The sequence below is a fragment of the Halichoerus grypus genome, chromosome 5, assembly GCF_964656455.1.
Source record: "Halichoerus grypus chromosome 5, mHalGry1.hap1.1, whole genome shotgun sequence".
NCBI classification, from domain to species: domain Eukaryota; kingdom Metazoa; phylum Chordata; class Mammalia; order Carnivora; family Phocidae; genus Halichoerus; species Halichoerus grypus.
Window position 1 is genome coordinate 142320310 of NC_135716.1, and position 22248 is coordinate 142342557.

The following is a 22248-nucleotide window of genomic DNA, read 5'->3' on the forward strand; positions in this document are numbered from 1 at the left end:
GGATATGTGAGAGAAATAGAAGACCATCCGTGCCCTCCGAGCCTTCATGCTCATGAAGGGACAAGATACGGGTAGATAGCAGAATGATGACTTATGCAAGGCAGGAGGGTTTGATGGAAACGTTGAGTTGTTTAGAGTCAGGTGCACTTGGGTTCTAGATTCGAATTTACCCTGGAAATGGGACCTGGGGCTTGGTGTTTCATCAATTCTGTGCCTCAGTTTCCACTGCTACAAAATGGGGATAATGCTCCTTACCTTCCCAGATTGTAAAGATTAATGAGATGAGGCATGTACAACACTTAGCAGAGACCACGGCATACAGTCGACTCTGTTCTCCTTTCCCCCTTCTTCCTTCCATGTTTTGCTGCCACAAGGAGACGGGAGTTAGGAAGTTCCTGAGGAGTTTTGAAGAATATGGGCTGTGACAACGTTTTTTGTGGAGGAGCGTCTTCCCTTGGACCTTGAACTGGCTCTCTTCTGCTTGCCCTTCCAGGTGTCCTCCCTGCTCTTTTCTCCCCACCCCCCTCCCTTCACAAGGCTCACTGCGTGGACTGCATCCACGAGCCGCCTGGCCCCCTCACCTCTTCTCCCAGTAGCCAACGCTGAGTCCCAGCAGGAGGCCAGTGGGAAGGAGGGAGTGAAGTCTTTATGGTTTGATCCACTTTTTGGCATTCTTCTGGCAGAGTTGATTGGGGCCTGCTATCTCCTAGGCTGAAGGTCACCACTCCTTTCAAGGCAACTGTCTCTACCTTCCTTTCTGGTTCCAGTCACCTCTCCCTTCTTTCATCCCTTCAGGCCCAGGAGAAGGGAATAGTTCTGCTATCCTGTCCCTGGGCTACTGCAGTGTCCTGTGGGGTTTCTGTCGAACGCAGCTTACCCTTGTGTAAATGATCTCTTTACTCTTCTGGAAGTTTGGCATCGACTGACGGATGCGGCCTCAGAGTGCGTGCTGAGTTGGAGGAGGCGAGGAGGTGTGTGCAGTCTTGGATGATCAAGGTGTGCCCTGGGGTCTGACCCACCCAGTGTGGCTGTAGCCCTTGGTCCCAGTGAGGAGGAGCACCTGAGCTGGGAGTTTGGGGAGGCAGGCCGGACTGGAACCCGGTCAGGTTACGTCAGCGTATCAGATTTCATACCCTAGCAGAAAGAGTTTTAGGTCATTGTTTCCTGATTCATTTTGACAGGTACGTATTAAAAAACTAATAGGCATATAGTATAGGAAATATCAGAAAAGTTCCCCTTTTCCTTCCAAAGAATTAAATGCAAATGAAATCGTGGGAAGGGAAAGCAAACAATATGCAATGAGTGAGTCCATCCTGTAGTCCCAGGCAATTTGCGTACATTGTCTTATTTATTCTGCTCAGCAACCATTGGGGGTAAGGATTCCCAGCTTTACAGAGATAGAATTTGAGGCTCAAAGATGTCAAGGGATTTGCCAAAGGTCACACATCTGGGACTTCATGGTGCCGTGATTTGAAAACCCAAGGCAAGTCTGTGAGACTGTGATGTTCGTGTTTTGTTTTGTTTTGTTTTTGTCTTTGTCAGCTACACAATATGAATCGTGATGTTTTTAAAGGTTCAGATGAGAGGTATAGATAAGTACTCCTCAGGCCCTTCATTACAGGCCATCCTGGTAAGGTCACACACAGCAGGGAGGAAGGGGGGAGTTTCTCTGCAGTCTCCGAACAGACACACAGGCTGGCCTCCCGGAGACCGGGGTGGGTATGAGCTCATAACAGGACTGATCCTGGCTCTCTCTCAGGACTCGGTTGTCTTCTTCCCATTGCACAGGCCATCGTTCACTCCCTGCCATGGGGTGCCCTCAGTGACTACTTCTACTGAAGATGATCTGTGTCTCTCTCTTAATTATATATATATTTTTCTACTTGGAGGCTTCTGTTCATCTTTACTTGGGCTTACTCATCCCTGGTGCTCAGTCATTCCCTTGCTGCCTCCTGGCTTCTCCCTGTGCATCTTTTCCCTCCTGGTCCCATTACCACTGGACAGAATCTGTATTAATGAGATCAGATTCTTGAGAGAGATAATATGCATATCTTCTCCTATATCTGCTTTGGATCTAACTCTCCTTTGCCAGGCCAGGTCGTGGCTGCTCAGTCAGCCAGTGAATTGTCCTTGGCTGAGGAATCGACTCCTGGTGCAATCAGCTGCGATTTGGATTAGATTTGGAGTGGACATCTGTGGGGCCCATTCTGTCTACCCCAGTCTACCCTCTGGCCCCCAAAGGTTCACATCCAGCCCAAATGCAGACTACGGGCAAGGTGTCTCCAGGGTCTCATCAGTTCAAAACCTCAAATCTCATCGAGACCTCATCTGTTCAAAAGCCCAAATTCTTAGGATCTAGATCACCTAAATCATATTCTGATGAGTAGGTCATGGGAATATGGGCATTTTTGGGTGGGGGTGGGGTGGGGAGGTATTTTCCCACCTACCAGCAGCACTTACCATCACGTGATAAGCATTTTATATGGCTTATGTCACGTGATACCCTCCCTGTATCGGCTGTGTATTCTCAGAGTCCTCTTATTTTGCAGTGAATGCGTTCAAACTCGGGGGTTCAGTACTGGGCCCAAACCCAGGGACTAGGGAGTGGGGCCATGGTTGGCCCTGAAGATGCTTCTGCTTCCCAGATTTTGCTGCCCTTTCAAACCACCTGGGGAGCTTTTAAGCATCCCGGTGGGCAGGTGGCCCCTCACAGCAGTTAAATAAGAGTCCCAGGATGGCAGACAAGCGCCAGTGGTCTTTCCAGCTCCTGAGGTGATGCCATTGTGGGGCAAAGTTTGGGAGCCTCTGCTCTGTCCTGCCTCTGTCCTCAGTAGAGGCCGCTGTGCCAAGGGAAAGGGTGCCCGCGGTCAGGGAAGCCTTCCCCATGGAGGGGAGTTTGAACTGCCATCCCAAGGAGTGTCGAGGGTTTAACGGTAAGGAGGAGATTGCACGGAGAAGAAATAGCTTTCCGTGTTGGTGATTTGCTCAGTGTTTGCCAAGTGTGATTGAATTTTTATGTGTCTGTGAGAAGGTTCAAATAAATACATTCACAAATCAGGAAACAAACAAAAACGAGCTCCTTTGTCAGCACATCCATCCCTATTTATGGCTTCAGGAAAACATAGCCCCACCGGTTATCACTGTTGTGTGTGCTTTTTGTGAGGGAGATAATTGTGGAAATTGGGTTGCTTCCAGTCAAGTGCAGATCCTTTTGTGGAGAAAATTTGAGCCATCCGTGTATCCCATTTTACGGTAATTGAGATTGAACTAGCAAATCATTAGTGAAGCAAAGGAAGACGATGGGCCCTTTTTTTTTCCCCCCCAAAAGGAAGGTGGTAAAAATGAGTTGTTTGAGAGAGAGAGAGAAGAATTAAAATAGGATGTCAGGGAAGGGAGAAAGCACGGCACCCCTCTCTTGGCTCCCCGGGCAGGGAGAAGGTGGCACCTGTTGGCAGCCAGCGCGAAGGGCTGCCACGGGAGGACCCCACTGACAGCGCCTGTGAGCTGGACAGCTGGACAGACAGCTGGACAGCCGCTGGGATGTGCACAGCTTCCAGGGGAGCCCTGCCCCGGACCTCCCAACAGGCCGGGCAGCTCGGCGACGTGGCGCACGCTCGCTGGGCTCGCCACTCATGGATGGCCGTGGTCAGCTCGGAAGATAATGGAATGCAGCTGGTGGAAAGGAGAGTAAATAACGGCAGTACATAGTGCAGGTAAATCAGCGCGGCAAGCTGCCAGATGCGGTATTTGTTTACTTAAAACCCCCTTCACTGGGAGGGCCTCATTAAATACTTGTCCTCGCTTCCCGCAGGACCCAGGGACTAGCAATAGTTGCCCGTTACTCAAACACGCTGCGGAGGGACCGGGACGGCAGACAGGGGCTTTCAGTTTGTGAGGAGCAAAGAAGCAGTGTGGCCTGCCGCCCTTTTGGCTAATGGGGTTAAAGGGAGGAATGGTGTCCCGGCTAACATGCCCATGAGGAAGGTGCCCCGTGGGGAGGAGCATTGGGGAAGAGGGATGAGGGCCACCTGAGGCAGTGGCTGTGGTTGGGAGGGTGTAGCGGCCGCCAGGCCCTGATGTGTGTCTCTCTGTACTGCCAGCATGGAGCCCAGGGGCCGCTCTGCACACAGTAGGCGCTTAGGAAATGGGCGTTGAAATGATTGGATTTCTGGAAACTGTGATTTAATGGCTGCGTGCTGAAGGAATTGGGGATATTTGCTTCTTCTTTTTTTTTTTTTTTCCTGAAGATTCATTTATCTAGAACATACTTGGAAAGGAGATTTGAAGAGCATAAGCTTTTATACTTACCAGGTCCATTGCTAAGCCTCCCCTGGCTTGCTTCCCCTGCACTCAGTATCGTTAGCCTCTAGTCCCCGTGTGATCCCTGGGCCAGCATCATCTTGAAAGGACCTGAACGAGATCAATCACTCCCACTAAACCGCTGTAGTGGCCCCCTGTCATGTGCCCAGTCATTGACCCCATCAAGGAATAATTTTCAAAGCCTGCACCCTGTACCAGGGTATTGATTCTTATGTATAAATTTACATGCATGTGGGGCGCCTGGGTGGCTCAGTCGTTAAGCGTCTGCCTTCGGCTCAGGTCATGATCCCAGGGTCCTGGGATCGAGCCCCGCATCGGGCTCCCTGCTCGGCGGGAAGCCTGCTTCTCCATCTCCCACTCCCCCTGCTTGTGTTCCTTCTCTCGCTGTGTCTCTCTCTATCAAATAAATAAATAAAATCTTAAAAAAAAAAAAAAATTTACATGCATGTGCTGTTAATCTGCAAATTTAAGAAATAAACTATTTCCCTTTTTTTTAGATAAAAGTAGTTTTAAGTAGTTATTGCACAGTTTGAGTTTTTCACTCTAGTGGACTTTCTTGAGCGCTCCCTGGGCTACATGTTCCCCGGTTTAAAGACTGTGGGGCTCACTGGATCCCCATTTTACAGATGAAGAAATTGGGGCTGAGAATGTTTCAGTAACTCATGTGCCTAAAGGCGTATAGACAATCAGTGGTAGAGTCAGGCCTGATTCCAACCCAGCCTCTGGGACAGGTTACTGCTTTAGGTTCTTCCACCTACTGATAACGTTTTTGTAGAATCAGAGGTGAGAATTTTAGAGGTTGGGTGGATGTGGGGCCCCAAGTAATGAAAACACTAATGGGATTATTTTAGGTTTATACAGCTATTTTTTTCTGATACTCTTAAAAGAGTTTATGTAATGAATGTTCATGGTGCAATAAATACTTAATGAAACTATGTGATCCATTAGTTAAATGAAATGTTCCTAAGTATACTTTGTTGCTGTCACATAAATTCCATTAATATTGCTGAAACCTGGTTCTGACTTCTGTTAGCTTTGAGTTTGATTAAAGAAACACATTTTGTTCCTCCTATCATCCCCTTACTGAAGGTTGACCGATACCTGAATAATAACAGTGCGTGCTGTCTGGAACATAGCATTTTATGTTCCCGAAAGTGCTTTCACATAACTTTCATGTATTCCCATTCACTTAATTCCATGAGTCATACCCAGCGTCATCCCATTTTACAGATGAATAAACTGATAAACCATTTATATGTTTTTTTAATTCTAGAAGATTCTTAGAAAAGCCCAACTACCAGATAGCTGTAGAGTAAGATCCCACTTACTTATTTTTCATTTCAAAAAAAAAAAAAAAGAAAGCATGCTTTATTCATAGAGAATTTAAAATGACTTGGGTCACATTGTTTTGAGCATATTTGAAAGCCATACTACTAAATTATGCTTTAGTATTATGCTTACAGCATAAATGAAGAGCCACTGAAAATTCCCTGTTTTGTTTTTTGTGGGTTTTTTTGTAGAGACAGTTCTGATACTAATGTCCATGATACCACACAGTGTTGCTTTTATGAAAGCTCCTTTTCATTCTCCATTTCTGTTTCAAAGGGGGAAAAAAGGCTTTATTTGAGCATGAACCTTGTGAAACTTAGAAATGATCACATTTCCTTCTTTGCTTTGGCTGCTAGGAATCTCATAGACAGCTTTATAGCCTCTCTTCCGCGACTTTACAGATTTTTCTGGTGCTCTATCCTGGTTTCCACCCTCACCTTCATTTCCAATTATTTGTTTCCCTTTATTCCACTTTTCCTCATTTATTTATTTTATTCTGTTACAGAGAATGGCTTTCTAGAATGCTTTCCTGCAAGCTGAAATTCTTTTTATTTATTTATTTTTTTGTAATGGGAAATAAACATAACCCAACGAGCCACAATGAAGGTCTCAGGCCAAGAGAGGTCTCTGACCTCTGATTTTTCTCCCCTGAACACACACCGCATGGGAAAACAGCCTTGAGTGGGTCTATGGTGGGGTGGTTAATCTATGCAGTTTGTGGCCTTCAGAGTTTTAAAGCCAGTGTATTATTTTTCTTGAAGGTTTTGGTCCAAACGGGGTAGTTCTGTGTTTGTTGTGGGGATGGCGGTCTTTCATCAGTAGTGAGGGATGCAGTCTCCCTGACCAGCCTTCCACTAAAGCTCCTGTAACATTTGTTCTTCTCACACCTCCAGCGGATTTTCATAAATGTTGCCTTTGGGTTCCAGCAAAACCTCACTCTTTCTTATTTTATTATCCCTGAAGAGAACCAATGTGCAGAATGAGCAAACTTTAGGCATTTTCCAAATGGGCTAGATCAGATCAGGTAGCCCTTGACATATTTTTTAAAAAAAGGGAAAGTTCTGACTGGCTGAATCTATAGCCCCACAGATGGAGAGGGAGAGGATGCAGGGAAGGCTGGCTTTGGCCAAGTAATGGAAGGAGCTTGCCGTGATCTATGGGGCAGGTAAATGAAAAGTCTTGGTGGCCAAATTCCTGGCACAGAGGCAGAGTATGAAGAGGATGTCCAGAGCTCGGGAAGAAAAAGGCCTGCTCAAGACGACCTTGGTCCAGAGGCTTCTGCCAAGTGAGGCAGTCTGGGCAGATCCGAGGTGAAGTTGGAATCTGTAATAAAAATTGACAGCCATAAACTAATTTTAACCTCAGCTAGCCCTGGGAATTAGAAAGCATGCCATCTAGGGAGCTGGAATGGGCCTCAACTTAAAAGTGAGGCCAGAACTGGCTTTGTGACATACCTTTGTGTGCCAGCATCTGAGCTGGGCTTTTCAAAAACTTTTTTTTTTTTTAATTTAGAAATGATCTCAAAATTACAGGAAAAGGTTTAAAAATTATACCTTTAAAAGCTACAAGAACTGCCATACCCTTTACTTAAATTCACTTACTGCTAACATTTCGTCCCATTAGCTCTATTATTTGTGTATTCTCTATGGATATGGATATATATATACACACACACACATTCATGCATGTACATATATACAAGTATATGATATATACAAGTGTATGTAGGTGCACATATCGTAGTCCTTTATTCCTAAGAATCAGGATATTCTCTTCCATTACCATAGGAAAATCATCAAATTGAGTAAATAACATTGATGCAGTATTTTTACCTAATATACCATTTATATTCAAATTTGTCCATTGGTCCAGTAATTCCTTTTGTAGTATTTTCTCTCTAGTACAGGATCTTCTACAGTTGTTGCATTTAGTTGTTATATCTATTTATTTACTTTACTAATATTTCCCCAGCTTCTCTTTGTCTTTTGTTACTGTATTTTTGAAGGGTACAGTCTCCCTCCTCCCCTCCACCCCCCCAATTTTTAAATGCATGATGTGATTAGATTCCAGGACAGAATACTGCATGGTAGTGATGTATTCTGTTGAGGGTATTCCATCATGTCCATCTGCCCCTGCTTGTGGGTGTTCATTTGGATAAACTAATCGAGGTGTTGTTCAATTTTCCATTGTGTAATCACACATTTTCCCCTTGCAACTATAAGCAGTAAGTGGGAAGACACTTGAAGACCTGCAGATGTCTTCTCATCAAAACTTTCCTGGGATTTAACATTTATGGATAGTTCTTGCCTAACTAAGCTTCATTCTGATGGCTTCAAAATTTTTTTTTTCCGGTGGTTTATTATTTATTACCATCCTTAAATGACATTGGTGTTTAAATTATTCCAGATTGGGCCAATGACTGCACCTCCGAGAGGGCTTCTGTATCCTTGTGCCATGCCCCCATCCACTTGTGTTTGTCTTGAGCACTTCCTTACTTGCTGGAGTAACGAGGTATTTCAGGCTCATCTTGCACCTGCCCCACCCCAGCTCTGAAATCAGCCAGTTCTCCAAGAACCCCTGGTTCCTTTTACTAGGGAATAGTAGTAAAAAAAACAAAATTAAGGTATTAGGCATCATGATGTTCCTTGGGTATCTTTGTTCCTAGACCCGTTCAGTGGACAGAGCTAGGAGATGTATGCATATAAACGCACGTATGTGTACATACATACACAGATGCATGCATATTTCACAAATCATGATTTTGCTGGAAATCTCCCATTTCCAGTCTATCCCCACAGTATTCTTTCCTGGTTTCTTCCTTTCCATAATTTAATGTCTCCTCTTTCATAGTGAGAACTGGGCTCCAAGAACATCAAAGCATTTACCCCTTTGTTCAACACTGTAATACGTTTAAAATAGTTTTGTAATTCGCCCAAAACACTACCAAAAAAAAAACAAAAACAAAAACAAAAAAACCCACTAAAAGGAGTTTGGGGGTTGTTTGCAGTTCCCCCTTCTACAGCCCTGCCCAAGACTGAGAGTAAACAGTCAAATTCTGTGTTCATGAATTATTTGGATTAGTTCTTTCTCATCCCTTCAGAGACTGTGTTTGTGATGTTCATTTGAGATACAATTGGATTAATTTGTTTCAGTCCACTTCCAGTCTGAGCCTCCCCCCGCCCCCGACTCCTCACCCCTATTAATTTAATTTGATTTTTTCAGGTATGTAGAACCGTAGGCTTCCAAATAGGGGCAATAATGCAGAAAGCTGTACTCAGAAGTATCACCCTCTGCCACATCCTTCTACCGGGTCACCTGGTCATTCCACTACCCAGATGTCCCTGTGTAGAAAAACGATGTCCTGGTGCCCTGCCTTGTCTATCCTGTGTTTCTTTATGTAAAGACAAGCAGATTTATGACTCTTTTCTTAAGTGCCCAGATCTCATTGAACTTCTAAATCTTACATTCTTGGGGGTGGTCTTTCCATTTCACTGATGAGGAAACAGGCTCTTCGTCTGGACGGTTACAAACTCGTGTGCCTTGTTAATAACCTGTTTTAGGTGCTTTATAGTTTGGATGAAGCTGATTAAGATGCCCAAGTCCCAAAACACGCAGGTAGTAGCATGCAGCTTTTAATCCCAAAGTCTGGCTTCTGGGAAGACTGCCTCTTCATCTGTGTTTTAAGTCTGGTTTTATCCTTTTGGAATGGAATTTGCAGTGTTCATAGCATTATCACAAAGGCTTAAATCTGGGTGTGGGACCTGGCTTGGAGGTTTTCTTGTTTTGTTTTTGTTTAATTTAGGTGAAATGCACACAAAATAAAATGAACCATTTTAACGTGTACAATCCATGGGTATTTATTACATTGATGATGTTGTACAACCACTGTGTCTGTCTACTTCCGAAACCTTTTTAGCGCCCCCAAAGGCGACCCTGCACTCATGAAGCAGTCACCCCCCCTTCCCTGCTTCCCTTAGTACTTGGCAACCGCTGATCTGCTTGCCATCTCTCTATGGATATATTTATTTTGGGTCATTCATATAAATGGAGTCATACGGTGTGTTTGTGTTTAACTTCCTTCATTTGGCCTACAGTTGTCAAGGTTCATCCACGTTGTAGCATATATCAATGCTCCATTCCTTTTTATGGCCGAATAATATTCCACTGCATGGATAGACCACATTTTGTTTTTCCAGCTGATGGACACTGGGGAGGCTTCTCAGGGAAAGTGGGGAGAAGAGTGGTTTTTACCCTGCCCTGGACTGTGCTACTTATTAGCCATGTGACGGGGGACCAGCTACCAAACCAGCTTCTGCTTTTCTTTGTTAAATGAAAACTAATAATAAAACCTAACTTTTCAAGTGGTTGAAAGGTTGAGTAAGAGAAGTTCATAGTATCATACCTGGCAAATAGTGGGCCCTCCTAAATGCTAGCTGTTCTCCAGTAGGATCTTATGAGAGGGATGGGTGGGGGGGAGAGAAAGCACAAATTTGTGTTACAGTGGGTTTTTAGTATGTGTTCTGTTATGGATGCTCAAACCTTTATGCTGCTTTTTTTTTTAAAGGCCTGTGTGTTTTCTCTGCTTTGTGGTTTGGTGTTTTTGTGCCCCCCTCTCCCAAACTGCCCCCCCAGCCCCCCCCAACTCACTGAACACAGGATTTTACATTTAGAAGCAGTTCACTAGACAGGATGTCTGTAGTGGAATGTTACATAATTCACATTTAGATTTGAAGAGCTCATTATAAAAAACCTGACACACTTCAGGAATATTAAATTACCACAGATTGTGTGGAGCAAAGAAACATTATTGAAGCATTTCAAAATTCTAGGCAAGCCTGAATTTAACTGATAGGGTTTCACAGCTTTTACTGGGGGAAAATGATTTGAGTTGTCACGTGGTTTCTGGCCCTTGGGGGACTTTAATCTCCTTAATTACAAAGAAACGAATTTCTTAAATAATTTGGAGTTACTTCACAGCGTTTTCCCAACCTCTGGCTTTTGGAAAATTAAAGGGGGTGCCAGGACCCAGGCTATGGTAGGTTGTCTCCTTACTGCAGCTTCCTTATTTAAGTTTTTATTTGAAATGATGTTGGTTTCTTCTCATTATTGGTATCAGGGTGTACTTCAGAATCCACAAGTAATGCTTTATAACACTTGAACACAGTCCCATTTTGTTGAACAAGCAGTGCTTGTTCAAGATACCCACAGAATAGGGAGAGGTGCTGTATTGTGCTTTATAAAGTTGAAGAGGAAAAAAATGGCCCAGTTCCCATCCAGTTTTATATATGAACTTTAAAGAAGGCTTGAAATTGTGTAAAATGTATATATTTCAGCTCATTTTACTATTTATATTAAATTTGTATTATTTCCATCATCCAGCATGATGGAAATATCTATAGATTCTGTCTCTTCCTGCAGCGTCTTTAAAGGGGAGACATAACCTGCCTTAGTTTCTTCTTCTATAAAGGGAGGGTAATGGTATGGACTTATAGTCACACACCGCCACGTGACCTTGAGCTGTTAACACAGGAAATTATTAGCGCCTCATCTTTATTAAGTGCTTTCCAGGAGGTGTGCCAGGTACTCTTCCAAGCATGTGACGTGTGTAGTCACACCTCATTTCCACAGCTCCAAGTTACCCCCATTATACCGATGGAGAAACTGAGGCAAGGAGGGGTTGAGTAACTTCCTCAATATCACATTGCTTATAAGTGGCTGAAGCTATGGAGCCAGCCAAAAAGCAGATCATAGTATAAGTAGGGAGAGATTCCATTTAAGAGAGAGACCAGAAAACCTTTCTGCCTATAATACTTCTTTGAACTCAACCTTGAGGGGTCAATAGAATGTCAAGTGAGACTCGAGGAGAAAGATTGAAGAGAAAGGTAGCAGCACAAGTTATAGTTGCAAAGATGAGGAGGTACATCCCCTCCCTACTAGACTTACATTTCCTTTTATTAGTTGGGCTGTTCATTGCAAGGCTCCTTGCCTTTGCATAGCTGATCCTTCTGCCAGTAACAACCATTCATTGATTTTTTATACATGTATTTATTGAGTGCCCATTGGTCCTTTCTCTTATTATCCACTTGGCATAAGAATCGTTCTTCAAGACCCCACAGTATAGGGCTCCTTCTCTGAGAAGTTTTATTGACTCTTCCAAGCAAAGGTGAGTGTTTGCTTCTTTTCTTTTTATTAACATATAATGTATTATTTGTTTCAGGGGTACAGGTCTGTGATTCAACAGTCTTGCACAATTCACAGCGCTCACCATAGCACATACCCTCTCCAATGTCCATCACTCAGCCACCCCATCCCTCCCACCCCCCTCCACTCCAGGAACCCTCAGTTTGTTTCCTGAGATTAAGAGATCATAGGGGAAGGGAGGGAAAAATGAAACAGGACGAAACCAGAGAGGGAGACAAACGGTAAGAGTACTTGCTTTTTTGTGCCCCAGTATACCCGGTGTTTGTGTGTGTTAGTTCCAGTTGTGTGTATTACAGTCCCTTACATGACTGACATCTCCATTAGACTGAACATCTTTGACAACAGGAATAAAGAATCCGTACTCTTAGCCAGGATTGTTGCACAGTGGATGTCTGTTGACCTGAATGAGCCAGTATTTGCACCTGGCCCATTGTAGGTCCTTCGTAGATATTTGTTGCAGTGAAATGATCGGTATTAATAAAATTATGTCCATGTACGGCCAAGCTTTGTGGCTCTGTCATCTCCCATGGAACGTTGTCTTCTGTCAGGGGAGAGGTTAGGAAGGGGGTGAGGGCTAGTGGTGTGGTGCAGATAGATGGCATAAGGGTGGCAGGGAAGGTTCTCGTTTTCTGTGTTTGATTTCATGGACCCCATTCTAGGAAGGCAGTTTTGCATTTTCCTTAATTGTAGCTTTAGTTCCTATTGGTGAGACATCTTTCATTCAGGGCCATCATCCTTTTAAAAAAATCACTTGTTAACAAATAAATAAACCAAGTATCTTTGGCTAAGGTGGGAATTTCCCTATTATTGGGCCTTCCTATAATTTTACTAATTTTATTTTTTTTAATCTAAGTATAATTAACACACAGTGTTATATTAGTTTCAGGCGTACAATATAGTGAGTCAATTATTCTCAGTGCTAATCGTAGTAAGTATACTCTTAATCCCCTTCACCTATTTTACCCATGCTCCTCCCCACCTCCCCCCTGGTAACCCCAAGTTTGTTCTCTGTATATAAAAGTGTGTTTGTTTGTCTCTTTTCTTCTTTGTTTTGTTTTCTTAAATTCCACATATGAGTGAAGTCATATGGTATTTGTCTTTCTCTGACTTATTTCACTCAGCATTATATTCTCTTGTCATTTGTAACAACATGGACACATCTAGAGGATATAAAGCCTTCCTATAATTTTATGTGGCTTTTTTATTAGACCTTCTAGTTAAGCCTTCTTTGGTTATCATGATTAAGAGGTTCAGTTTACTGTTCTTTTTGAGCAGAAACTCACATTCAGGGTCAGCCTTTTTGGATTCAACCATTCTGGGTCTGTGGGATGAGCTCAGAAATGGCTGCACAGTTTGAAGGTCTATTTCCAGTAGCTTTATCTCCATTTTCTTTAAAAAATGAGATAACTAGTGAAATGTTTATTTTCAACTGAACTCTTTGATATAACTATCAGATAGATGGTCACTGGGAAAGGCAGTTGACTCGACACAGGAAATACATTCATTCAATTTAACTGAAATCAAATGAGATAATGTATGTGAAGCAGTAGCTGAGGGCAAAGTATATAGTAAGTGCATAGTAAATACTAGCTGTAATTGAAGTGGTTGTATTATCATTATTATCATTATCATCTCTTCCAGCACAGAGTCTGGACTTAATAGTACCTAGTAGTGTGCAATGCATATTTATTAAAGAAAGAAAAAATGGAACGTGTGGCTGCCTGCTGCTTTTCTTTTTCTCCCCACGTTAAATGCTTGTCTGCTCTTATAGCTGAGGAAAAAGCTGACATAAAAATTGGCTTGCTGGAAAGTTTCTCAGCCCCATTTGTCACCTTACCCTTGGAGCCCAATTGTATGTCAACTCCATGTCCCCTCAGATGCCTGGCAGTGAAGGGACAGACCACAGGTCACTTCCCTATGATCTGCTTTAGCCGCCACGGCTCTGATCAAGCTTGGCTGATGGATGGGTGCCCTGTTGTTGGAAATGTCTCCCTGGGGTTGCTCAGGAAATACTACTTTGCTATATTTTCTGGGTGGCATCTACTGCTTGAAAGCAAGACGTGGAAAACAAGGAGTTTGTCCTTGGAAATCCAGAGTTTTAAAAAGATCTGTTTTGAGTTATGTACCTAGGTTGAGAGACCATGTTTCAGGTAGAGCTCTCATTCCCTTTGCTACAAACCCTGTCAATGGCTTGATGACATCAAGTGAGCAGTTTGTACATGGAGACCAAGATTTTCCTGGTGTATGTTTGACAGTTTATTTCCCCAACCCCCGACTAATTTCTGTTTAACCTCAAAAGGGTGATGATTCTGAACGTTCTCTTGGCTTGATTTGCAGCGCTCGGAAGGAGTGAATGAGATGTGCAGCTCGGAGTGTTGTTTCTGAAGGGAGGAGTCATTCTCTTGGAGAGGAGTCCTCCATGAGCCTGGCCGAGGCCCGGGATCTGTGTGAAGTGGACTAAGGATTTAGTAGGATGTCAACTGAGACAGAACTTCAAGTAGCTGTGAAAACCAGCGCCAAGAAAGACTCCAGAAAGAAAGGTAGGGCTGATTTGTTCCTTTCTTACCGGCTTTTTATCTGTGTAGTGTTTTATCTCTGGAAAGATGTATAGCATTATCTTTGTGATGGCATATGTTTTTTAAAGGGCGCCAGCATTATTTGCTGTTTTCTGTACTCATGGTATATTTTAATGGCTCTCCATTATGCCTTGGGTAAAATCCAAAATTATTTTCATAACCTATAAAACCCTTCCTGGTATGCCTTTTACCCATCCCTCCAGCAAGCAACATCTCTGCCTAATCCTCCCACCCCCTTATCCAACCCTATTTATCCTCCAGGCATTCTGTCTCTTGTGATTCACTTTTGCAGGTATCCAAAGTTCTCAAATTCCAGCAGCACCAGAATCACCTGGAAGGCTTGTTAAAACACAGATTGTTGGGTCTCATCCCCAGAATTTTTGGGTTTGGTAGGTCTGGGGTAGGGCCCAAACCTACATTTAGAAAAAATTCCCCGATGGCACTGGTACTATTATTTCAGAGTCCAGACTTTGAGAACCAATGGACAATAATCTCGCCCAAAATCCTTTGTCACTCTCCACTTTTTCCTAGACTGGCTCCCACTTAATCTCCAGGTTAGTCCTTTCCTAACCCGCACTGGGTTAGTTGTTTTTGTTTGTTTTGCTGCAGTAGGGCTTTGTTAGAATCTCACTTTATTAAAAATTTCCTGTGTTTTTGTTTGTTGGCTGGACTGTGCATTTCTGCAGAGCTGGACCTTTTGTTCACCTTTTAACTCCAACACTTGGAACGTGCTTGACCCAGAGGAAGCACGTAAATATCTGTTAATGAGCACTGGCATGCATAGTATGATAATAAAATAATTCTCTCACTCTCCATGTTTTCTCGAGAATTGGGTCCCATGGCTTTATGACCATACCTTTCAGGATGTTTGTCTCCCGGTGGCAATTAGGTGTAAGCAACTTCGTGCTGTGTGTTGTCTTTCTCTCCGTCTTCTGAGCCACATGGAGGAGGATTAATAGACTTCTCTTTCAGGTCTTGAAATCTGTCAATATGGGCTTGCAAACCAGGATGCACTTAGCTGCTTTGTATAGGCAGTGATTTGTTTGAGACACTGCTGTGCCTGCCCAGTCATGTTTCGTGATGGCATTTGTTTGACACTCTATAGGAAGCAAGGACATAAATGTAATACACATGCAGCTTGCAGACAGCCAAAACCTCAGCAAGGACGGTAAATTTTGCATTGGATGTTTATTTGAAACACAGATATTTTGGAAGTAGTCTAGTTCATTTCCTAAAACTTAATGTAAACCTTGTATTTTATGCATCATGGTCTAAGAATAATAGAAGGAAAGCAAGTCAGTGAGAGAACAGGTCTTGGGAGAACTGCTACACGGGGGAAAAAAAAGATTGCAGAGCACGATAACGTACCAGAATTCAAATGCTTTTTCACTGAAAAATGACAAGTTATATTTTTGCTTCAAATTTAACCTTTCCACCAAACTTGTGCTCTTGAATGCTTAATGCATTAAAAATTGTATCTTACTGAATATCTTTTCATTCTTAAATTGAACATGCAAAACCAGGAGCATTCTTAAAATGAGGATTCAGGTTTTCAGAACATTGGCTTAGTTGAAGATTTGGAATGGGAGCATGAAGGTGACCTTTTTAGAACCTCCTCATCTTCATGTCTTACAAGACTCTAAAATCAGCATAATACATATGCAAGGAATATCCGCTTGCAAGTGGCCAATACCACGCACGGAGTCTGGGCAGGCAGACCTGGATTCAAATTCTAGCTATGCCACTTCCTGTGTGACCTTGGAATGTTACTTAACCTCTCTGAGCATCTGTTTTCTCTCCTATAAGTAAGGATATAATATTAAACTTCAAAGGCTTACTTTGAAGAATAATTGAGATAAGGCAGATTAAATACTTAGTATAGTACTTGGCATTTATTAAAGGATCAACAAAGAGCCTTTTTATAAAAGATTTTATTCATTTGACACAGAGAGAGAAAGAGAGCATGTGCACAAACAGGGGAGAAGAAGAGGGAGAGGAGAAGCAGACTTCCCACTGAGCAGGGAGCCCGACGCGGGGCTCGATCCCAGGACCCTGGGATCATGACCTGAGCCAAAGGCTGATGCTTAACCAACTGAGCCACCCAAGCTCCCCAACAAAGAGTCTTTATGTGTGTTCTTCCTCTTCCTTTTCTCTTTTTCCTTCCCTTTTCTCCTTATCCTTCTTTCCTTAATTCTTCTCATCTCCTTTCTTCCCTGTCATTTTTCTCCATTTCTCTCCTCTCTCTTTTCTCTGTTTCTCTTCTCCCATTTCTGTGCTCTTCTCCTCCTCTTCCTCTTCTTCATTTTCATCATCTTCATCATCAGCATTATACTGTTTTCTCTTATCCCATTCTAGAACCAAGGGGATCTTAGAAAGTGTATAGCTGATTTGTCCCAAAGTAAGATTTTATAATTGTTCTTAATTATGTAGTAGTGATAAACAATATGCATTCTTAAGATATTTTTTTTTTTTATTTGTTTACTTGACAGAGAGATAGAGAGCACAAGTAGGCAGAGTGGCAGGCAGAAGGAAAGGTAGAAGCAGGCTCTCCAGGGAGCCTGATGCGGGGCTTGATCCCAGGACCCTGGGATCATGACCTGAGCCGAAGGCAGCTGCTTAACCAACTGAGCCACCCAGGCGCCCCAACAATATGCATTCTTGATAGACTTCTCTGGCTCAAGGCACCATGAAAGCACATACATACATTAAAAAAGGGAGAGAATGTGCTCATAACAGGATTAATTTATTTCTTACTCTTCAGTTTTTCCTGTGGAACAGTAAGTATTCCATTAAGCAAATGTTGCTGACTGAGCCAAAATAAGTAGAACTTTAAAAGGAAATGTTAACAGTTTATTTATTGATCTTGAATCTTGAATATAATAGCATTACTAAACTTTGTTAGTAATTCTTCCAATTCCTCTTTGATTTTTCTGTGGAGACAACATAAAACCTCATAAGTAGGTTTCTGTTTTCCTTTCTAATCCTTAAGTAATTCTTTTTCTTGTCTTATTGCATTGGCTGGATCTGTCAGTACAATATTTAGTGATAGGAGGTATGCTTAACTTGATTTTCAGTTAATGGAAATGCTTCTAAGTTTCCTGTGTGATATTTAAATTTTTACTAGAGATTTTTTTTATAATTTCTTCTTCACTTATCATTGTCTAGGAAGTATTTTTTATAAATCCTGAGTTTGCGTGTTGAATTTTATCATATGCTTTTTTTATATTAATTTCAGTGATTATACATATTTTTCTTCTCAATTTATATTGTGGTGGATTTTACTGATAGATTTTTCTAATCTTCATTTCTGAAGTAACTACTACTTGTTCATGACATATTATTTTCTATACATGGATTTGATTTTTTGATATTTTACTTAGGATTTTGATATCTATATTCATCAGCAATGATTGGCATATAACTTTCTTTTCTTGAACAATCTCTGTGTCTGGTATTAGTAAAAAGTTTATAATTTCCTACAGTGATTTTTGGCGCTAAAGAAATACTGAATGATATTTAAGCCCCTTTCTGAAAAAATTATGTTTTTCTTTTTTTAGTAATTTTACTTGACTTTTTAGAAGGTATATACTCTTATTATACTGAAAATTAAAAGAGACAAAGTAAGCATGCCTAATCCCATTAATCAAAAATAACTGCTATTAATATTCTAAGAGAATTTCTTCTGGACTGACTTTTCAGGATATGTGTTTGAGATCATACTAAGTCATAGTTTCATATCCTGCTTTGCTATTTGACATTAGATCATAAGTACATTTCTCATATTATTACATGATATTACAGACTAGAAGGGTTTTTTTGGGGGGGTTTTTTGCCCCTTTGGCAAGATTTAGATGGTTCCTGGGGAAGATATTTTATTTCCTAAAAAAGAACACCCGACAATATGGGTCATCTATCAAGAGCGAGAGTGGCATAAAGAAAGTTTAAGAGGCCCTTTAGAATTTCTCACAAACCTATCACCCTGGTTCTTTAACCCAGGCTTTTGAAAGGAAGTCAGATAGTTTCAAATACAAGTCACACAGGGGCATATTTCACCATAAAATGCATTTCTCGACAGGCCATGTAGGAGACGTAACTGGAGTATTCACAATTCAAATAAGGAAGGCTTGAAAGTGGTAAGAAATAAAGTTGTTTTCTTCATTTCATTTTTATCGGATTGTGTCACTACACATGCAGCTTGTCAAACAGTGCCTATTCCAGGAGTGGAATTTGATGGAGGACGGGAATGTAGATTTTCAGGTTCGTTACCTGCCATCAAAGGGGGAGAACAGCTGACACGATTCTTGTTATTTATAAAACTGGCACTAGGCCACCCAGTAGAAGACTGTGGGAGAGGAACGGGTCCCAGGATGAGCAGGTGCAGACGTTTCTGGGTGTTGTGCCTGGGGTTTCTCAGTCAGCACCACCTGGTAGCTGAGTGTGGTAGAAAGAGCACTCACTTTGGAGCCAGACCTGGTTTTATTTTTTTAAAAGATTTTATTTATTTATTTGACAGAGAGATAGAGAGCACAAGTAGGCAGAGAGGCAGGCAGAGGGAGAGGGAGAAACAGACTCTCCACTGAGCAGGGAGCCCGACGTGGGGCTCCATCCCAGGACCCTGGGATCATGACCTGAGCCAAAGGCAGCTGATTAACCGACTGAGCCACCCAGGTGCCCCTGGACCTGGTTTTAAATTCTAATTCTTTTCCTTCTCACTGTGTAACCAGAGATGGGTTATTTAGCTTCTTAGAACCCTGTCTCGGTGAGGGTGTGTGTGCGCGTGTAAGAATAATACTTACCAGAAGGGCAAGGGAGGAATCATGGGTGAAGGTCCAGCATGGGAGCCACAACATGGCAGCTCCTGGTTAGCGTTAGCTTTTCTGCCCTTTTCCTTCTGAGATCACAGTTCAGCACTGTCTCCTGATCTTCTAGAAACACCTGCAAATAAACTTACCCACTTTCCAGATATTAGAGTTATGTCCAAGGATCATTAGTTAGCAAAACAATAACAACAACAAAATGCTACCTTATTTCCTCCCTGAAAGATTTGGCCTTGAGAATCAAAGCCCTGATGGGTCTAGGAGAAGTTGGTGGTCATATGACAGACGCCGTAGTTTTGGAGCCCCATCAAGCTGAATTTGAACCCTGGCTGTGTGCTCAGTAGCTGGGTGAACTATTGGGAGGTTTCTTTTTTCCCTTCTTCTTTGTTTTTTTAATCTTTTTATCTTTTAAAGATTTTATTTATTTGAGAGAGAGAGAGCACAAGCAGGGGGAGCGGCAGGCAGAGGGAGAAGCGGGATCCCCACTGAGCAAAGAGCCTGATGCAGGACTTGATCCAAGGACCCTGGGATCACGACCTGAGCCGAAGGCAGACGCTTAACCGACTAAGCCACCCAGGCGTCCCTAATGGGAGATTTCTTAAAAATTCTGGTTAATTTTGGTTAAGGAATGGTTTCAGTAATGCCATACTCAGGGTCCTAATCCCTCAACTGGTCAGGTAACCCTGGAAAATACCCTGTTAACACTGGCTTACCACTGAGGAGCTAGTAAGGGGCTATCACATTCATTATCTGATTGGATCCTCGGGACTGGGGTGATAAATATAAAAAAATTCATTTTATCAGGCCTGTGGTGCAGAGCTGCTATCTCTCTGCCTTCACCTACTGCTCTTGTCCTGCAGGGAGGCCGCCCACTGTCCGTCAAGACCCTGGCCCAGGGCTCCAACCTCAGGCCTGCCGCTCCGGGTCTGTCCACTCCCTCAGGACACCTCCGCCTTTCCAGCTTCTGTTTCCTCAGGCACCAAACAGAGGTGGAAATTATATCTGTGTGACCCAGTCTGAAACCTAGACGAAGCATTAATTCGTGAATGAGGTCTTTTGTCCACAAGGATTTATCCAGTCCTCGTTGTGACCCCTGCCAGCACTCAGTGTTCTGTGGGCAGAGAGAAGTATCTGGAAAGGAGAACCTGACTGTCGGCAGTTCATGTAGTTGAAGAACTTCTGCTTCCAGAGGCCCTTCTGATTTTTATAGGTCATCCTTCCTTTTAAAGACCTGTTTTTCTCTACTTTGCTGCTTTTATTCATTCTCAGCCTATTACTACTCAAAAGTTAATGTTTTATTTTTACTCCAAATTCATATTAGTTACTTAAAATATGTCATGCTCCTCATAATAAAGAAAATTCTTAGACCCTTTTCATGGCTTTCCTGACTAAAAACAATTGAGTTTTCATCTTAATAAACACGAGTAGCATAATACTCTAAAATAAACTTGAGTAAGTTCTCTAGAAATGGAAAAACAGAAAAGGTGATAAGGAATTGGCAGTTGGGGGCTAGTTAGAGCCTCTTGCTCACAGATTAGCTCTCGAAAGAAGGACTTGCTGATGGACACTCATTTGGGCAGTGGCAGCGTCAGGGCTGGAGGCCAGGAACGGCTCCCGTGGCTGGTGGTTCTCCAGCTCATCAGGCTGCACACAACTTACCTTCTTGGGATTGACCTCTTGGCGTGTTTCTTCCCTCTTCTTTACATTGAAGACTCCTAGAAGAGGTCATGCTTTAGAAATAGATGAACTTAAGTTTGATTTAAGACTTAGCACAATTTCTGCTTTTGTATCTCAGGCTAGCTACTTTATCTCTCTGAGCCTCAGCTTCTCCATCTATAAAATAGGGACAATAGCACCTATCTCGGAGTGTTGTAATGAGGATTACGTGAGTGAATAACATACAACACCCAACACAATTCAATTCTCTGTTCATAGACTCAGGATGAGGAAACTTTCCCTTTCCCTCCAGTGCCCCAGCTCCCCGGCCAGCCCTGAGAGGCAGCACCTCTCCTGGTGCTGTAGGACATGAGAGAAAAGTAAAAGGCACCCTTTTCTCCAGAGGCACATGGGGGGAATCACTGAGAAGAAGGAACTGGTTCATCTTCAAATGGATGCTTGTTTCAATAATAACGGGGACGGTGAACAGGAAATACAAAGGAGAACGGACCATGCTGTTAAGCTATAAATATTTATTAATAGCCATCATTTGTATTGTTCTTCCTTCATGCAAACCATTTTAGATAAATTGTCCGTGATGAGCCCAAATCTTACATCACCCCATGGAACACATAAGAAAATCATGTTCAGAGAGGTCGAGACTTGCCCTGGGTCACGTGGTTTGTCTACATACGCTGGAAAGTACTAGGTCTGGCAGACATTAACGTCTGTGTGGCCTTCCCTGAAAGCATGCTCTGGGTTCGCCCTGTGCCTTGATGCTGGAGGGCGGGCGGGTCCGAAAAAATCACAGGGGCTGCACTCTTTTTTTGGCAGAGGAGGCACGGAAAGAGATGAGGCACATCATGTAAATTTATGGCACCATTCTGCCTTGGCCCGGTTTTGGATCTTGGTGTGCTAATTGTTCTCTCCTGACTCTGTGATTTGCAGGCTTTGGAAATTCAAAATCAAGGATTTAATTACACGATGACATCAATTTCTCTGAGGTTGATCCATAAAGCTCTGGGGCTGAAGGGCTTGGGAGGGAGGGAATACTGTTTTGGGTCAAGAAGTCCAAATCCTTTATGGTAGGACTGGCTGTCATATGGTATAATGTGTGGTGGGGAGAGACTTCTGTACTGTCTTTGAGCACATGGTCTTGAATTTATTACAGGACACATCACTCACTGCGGTCATTCCCTGAAGACAAACTCATTCCAGGTTTCATTGGTGACTTAGTTCTGGGCCTCATTTTAACTGGTTCCTTTATAAGAAGTCAGGCTTTCTTCAAGCCCTCCTTCACACCCCTTTCTTCCTTGGATGTATTGTATAACCACAGCAGCATACCAAAG

At 42.7% G+C, this 22248-nt stretch overlaps 1 protein-coding gene across 9 annotated transcripts in view; it reads left to right on the plus strand.

The window, feature by feature from the left end:
- The window catches only part of DAB1 (DAB adaptor protein 1), a 1108242-nt gene that overhangs the window by 819641 nt on the left and 266353 nt on the right, over positions 1-22248 (plus strand). For all 9 annotated transcript variants that reach the window (XM_078073084.1, XM_078073083.1, XM_078073085.1 and 6 more), the window contains one exon: positions 14188-14390. In XM_078073084.1, the coding sequence (XP_077929210.1) occupies positions 14324-14390 (67 nt within the window). In that variant the 5' untranslated portion in view covers positions 14188-14323. The remainder of the gene's footprint in view (positions 1-14187; positions 14391-22248) is intronic.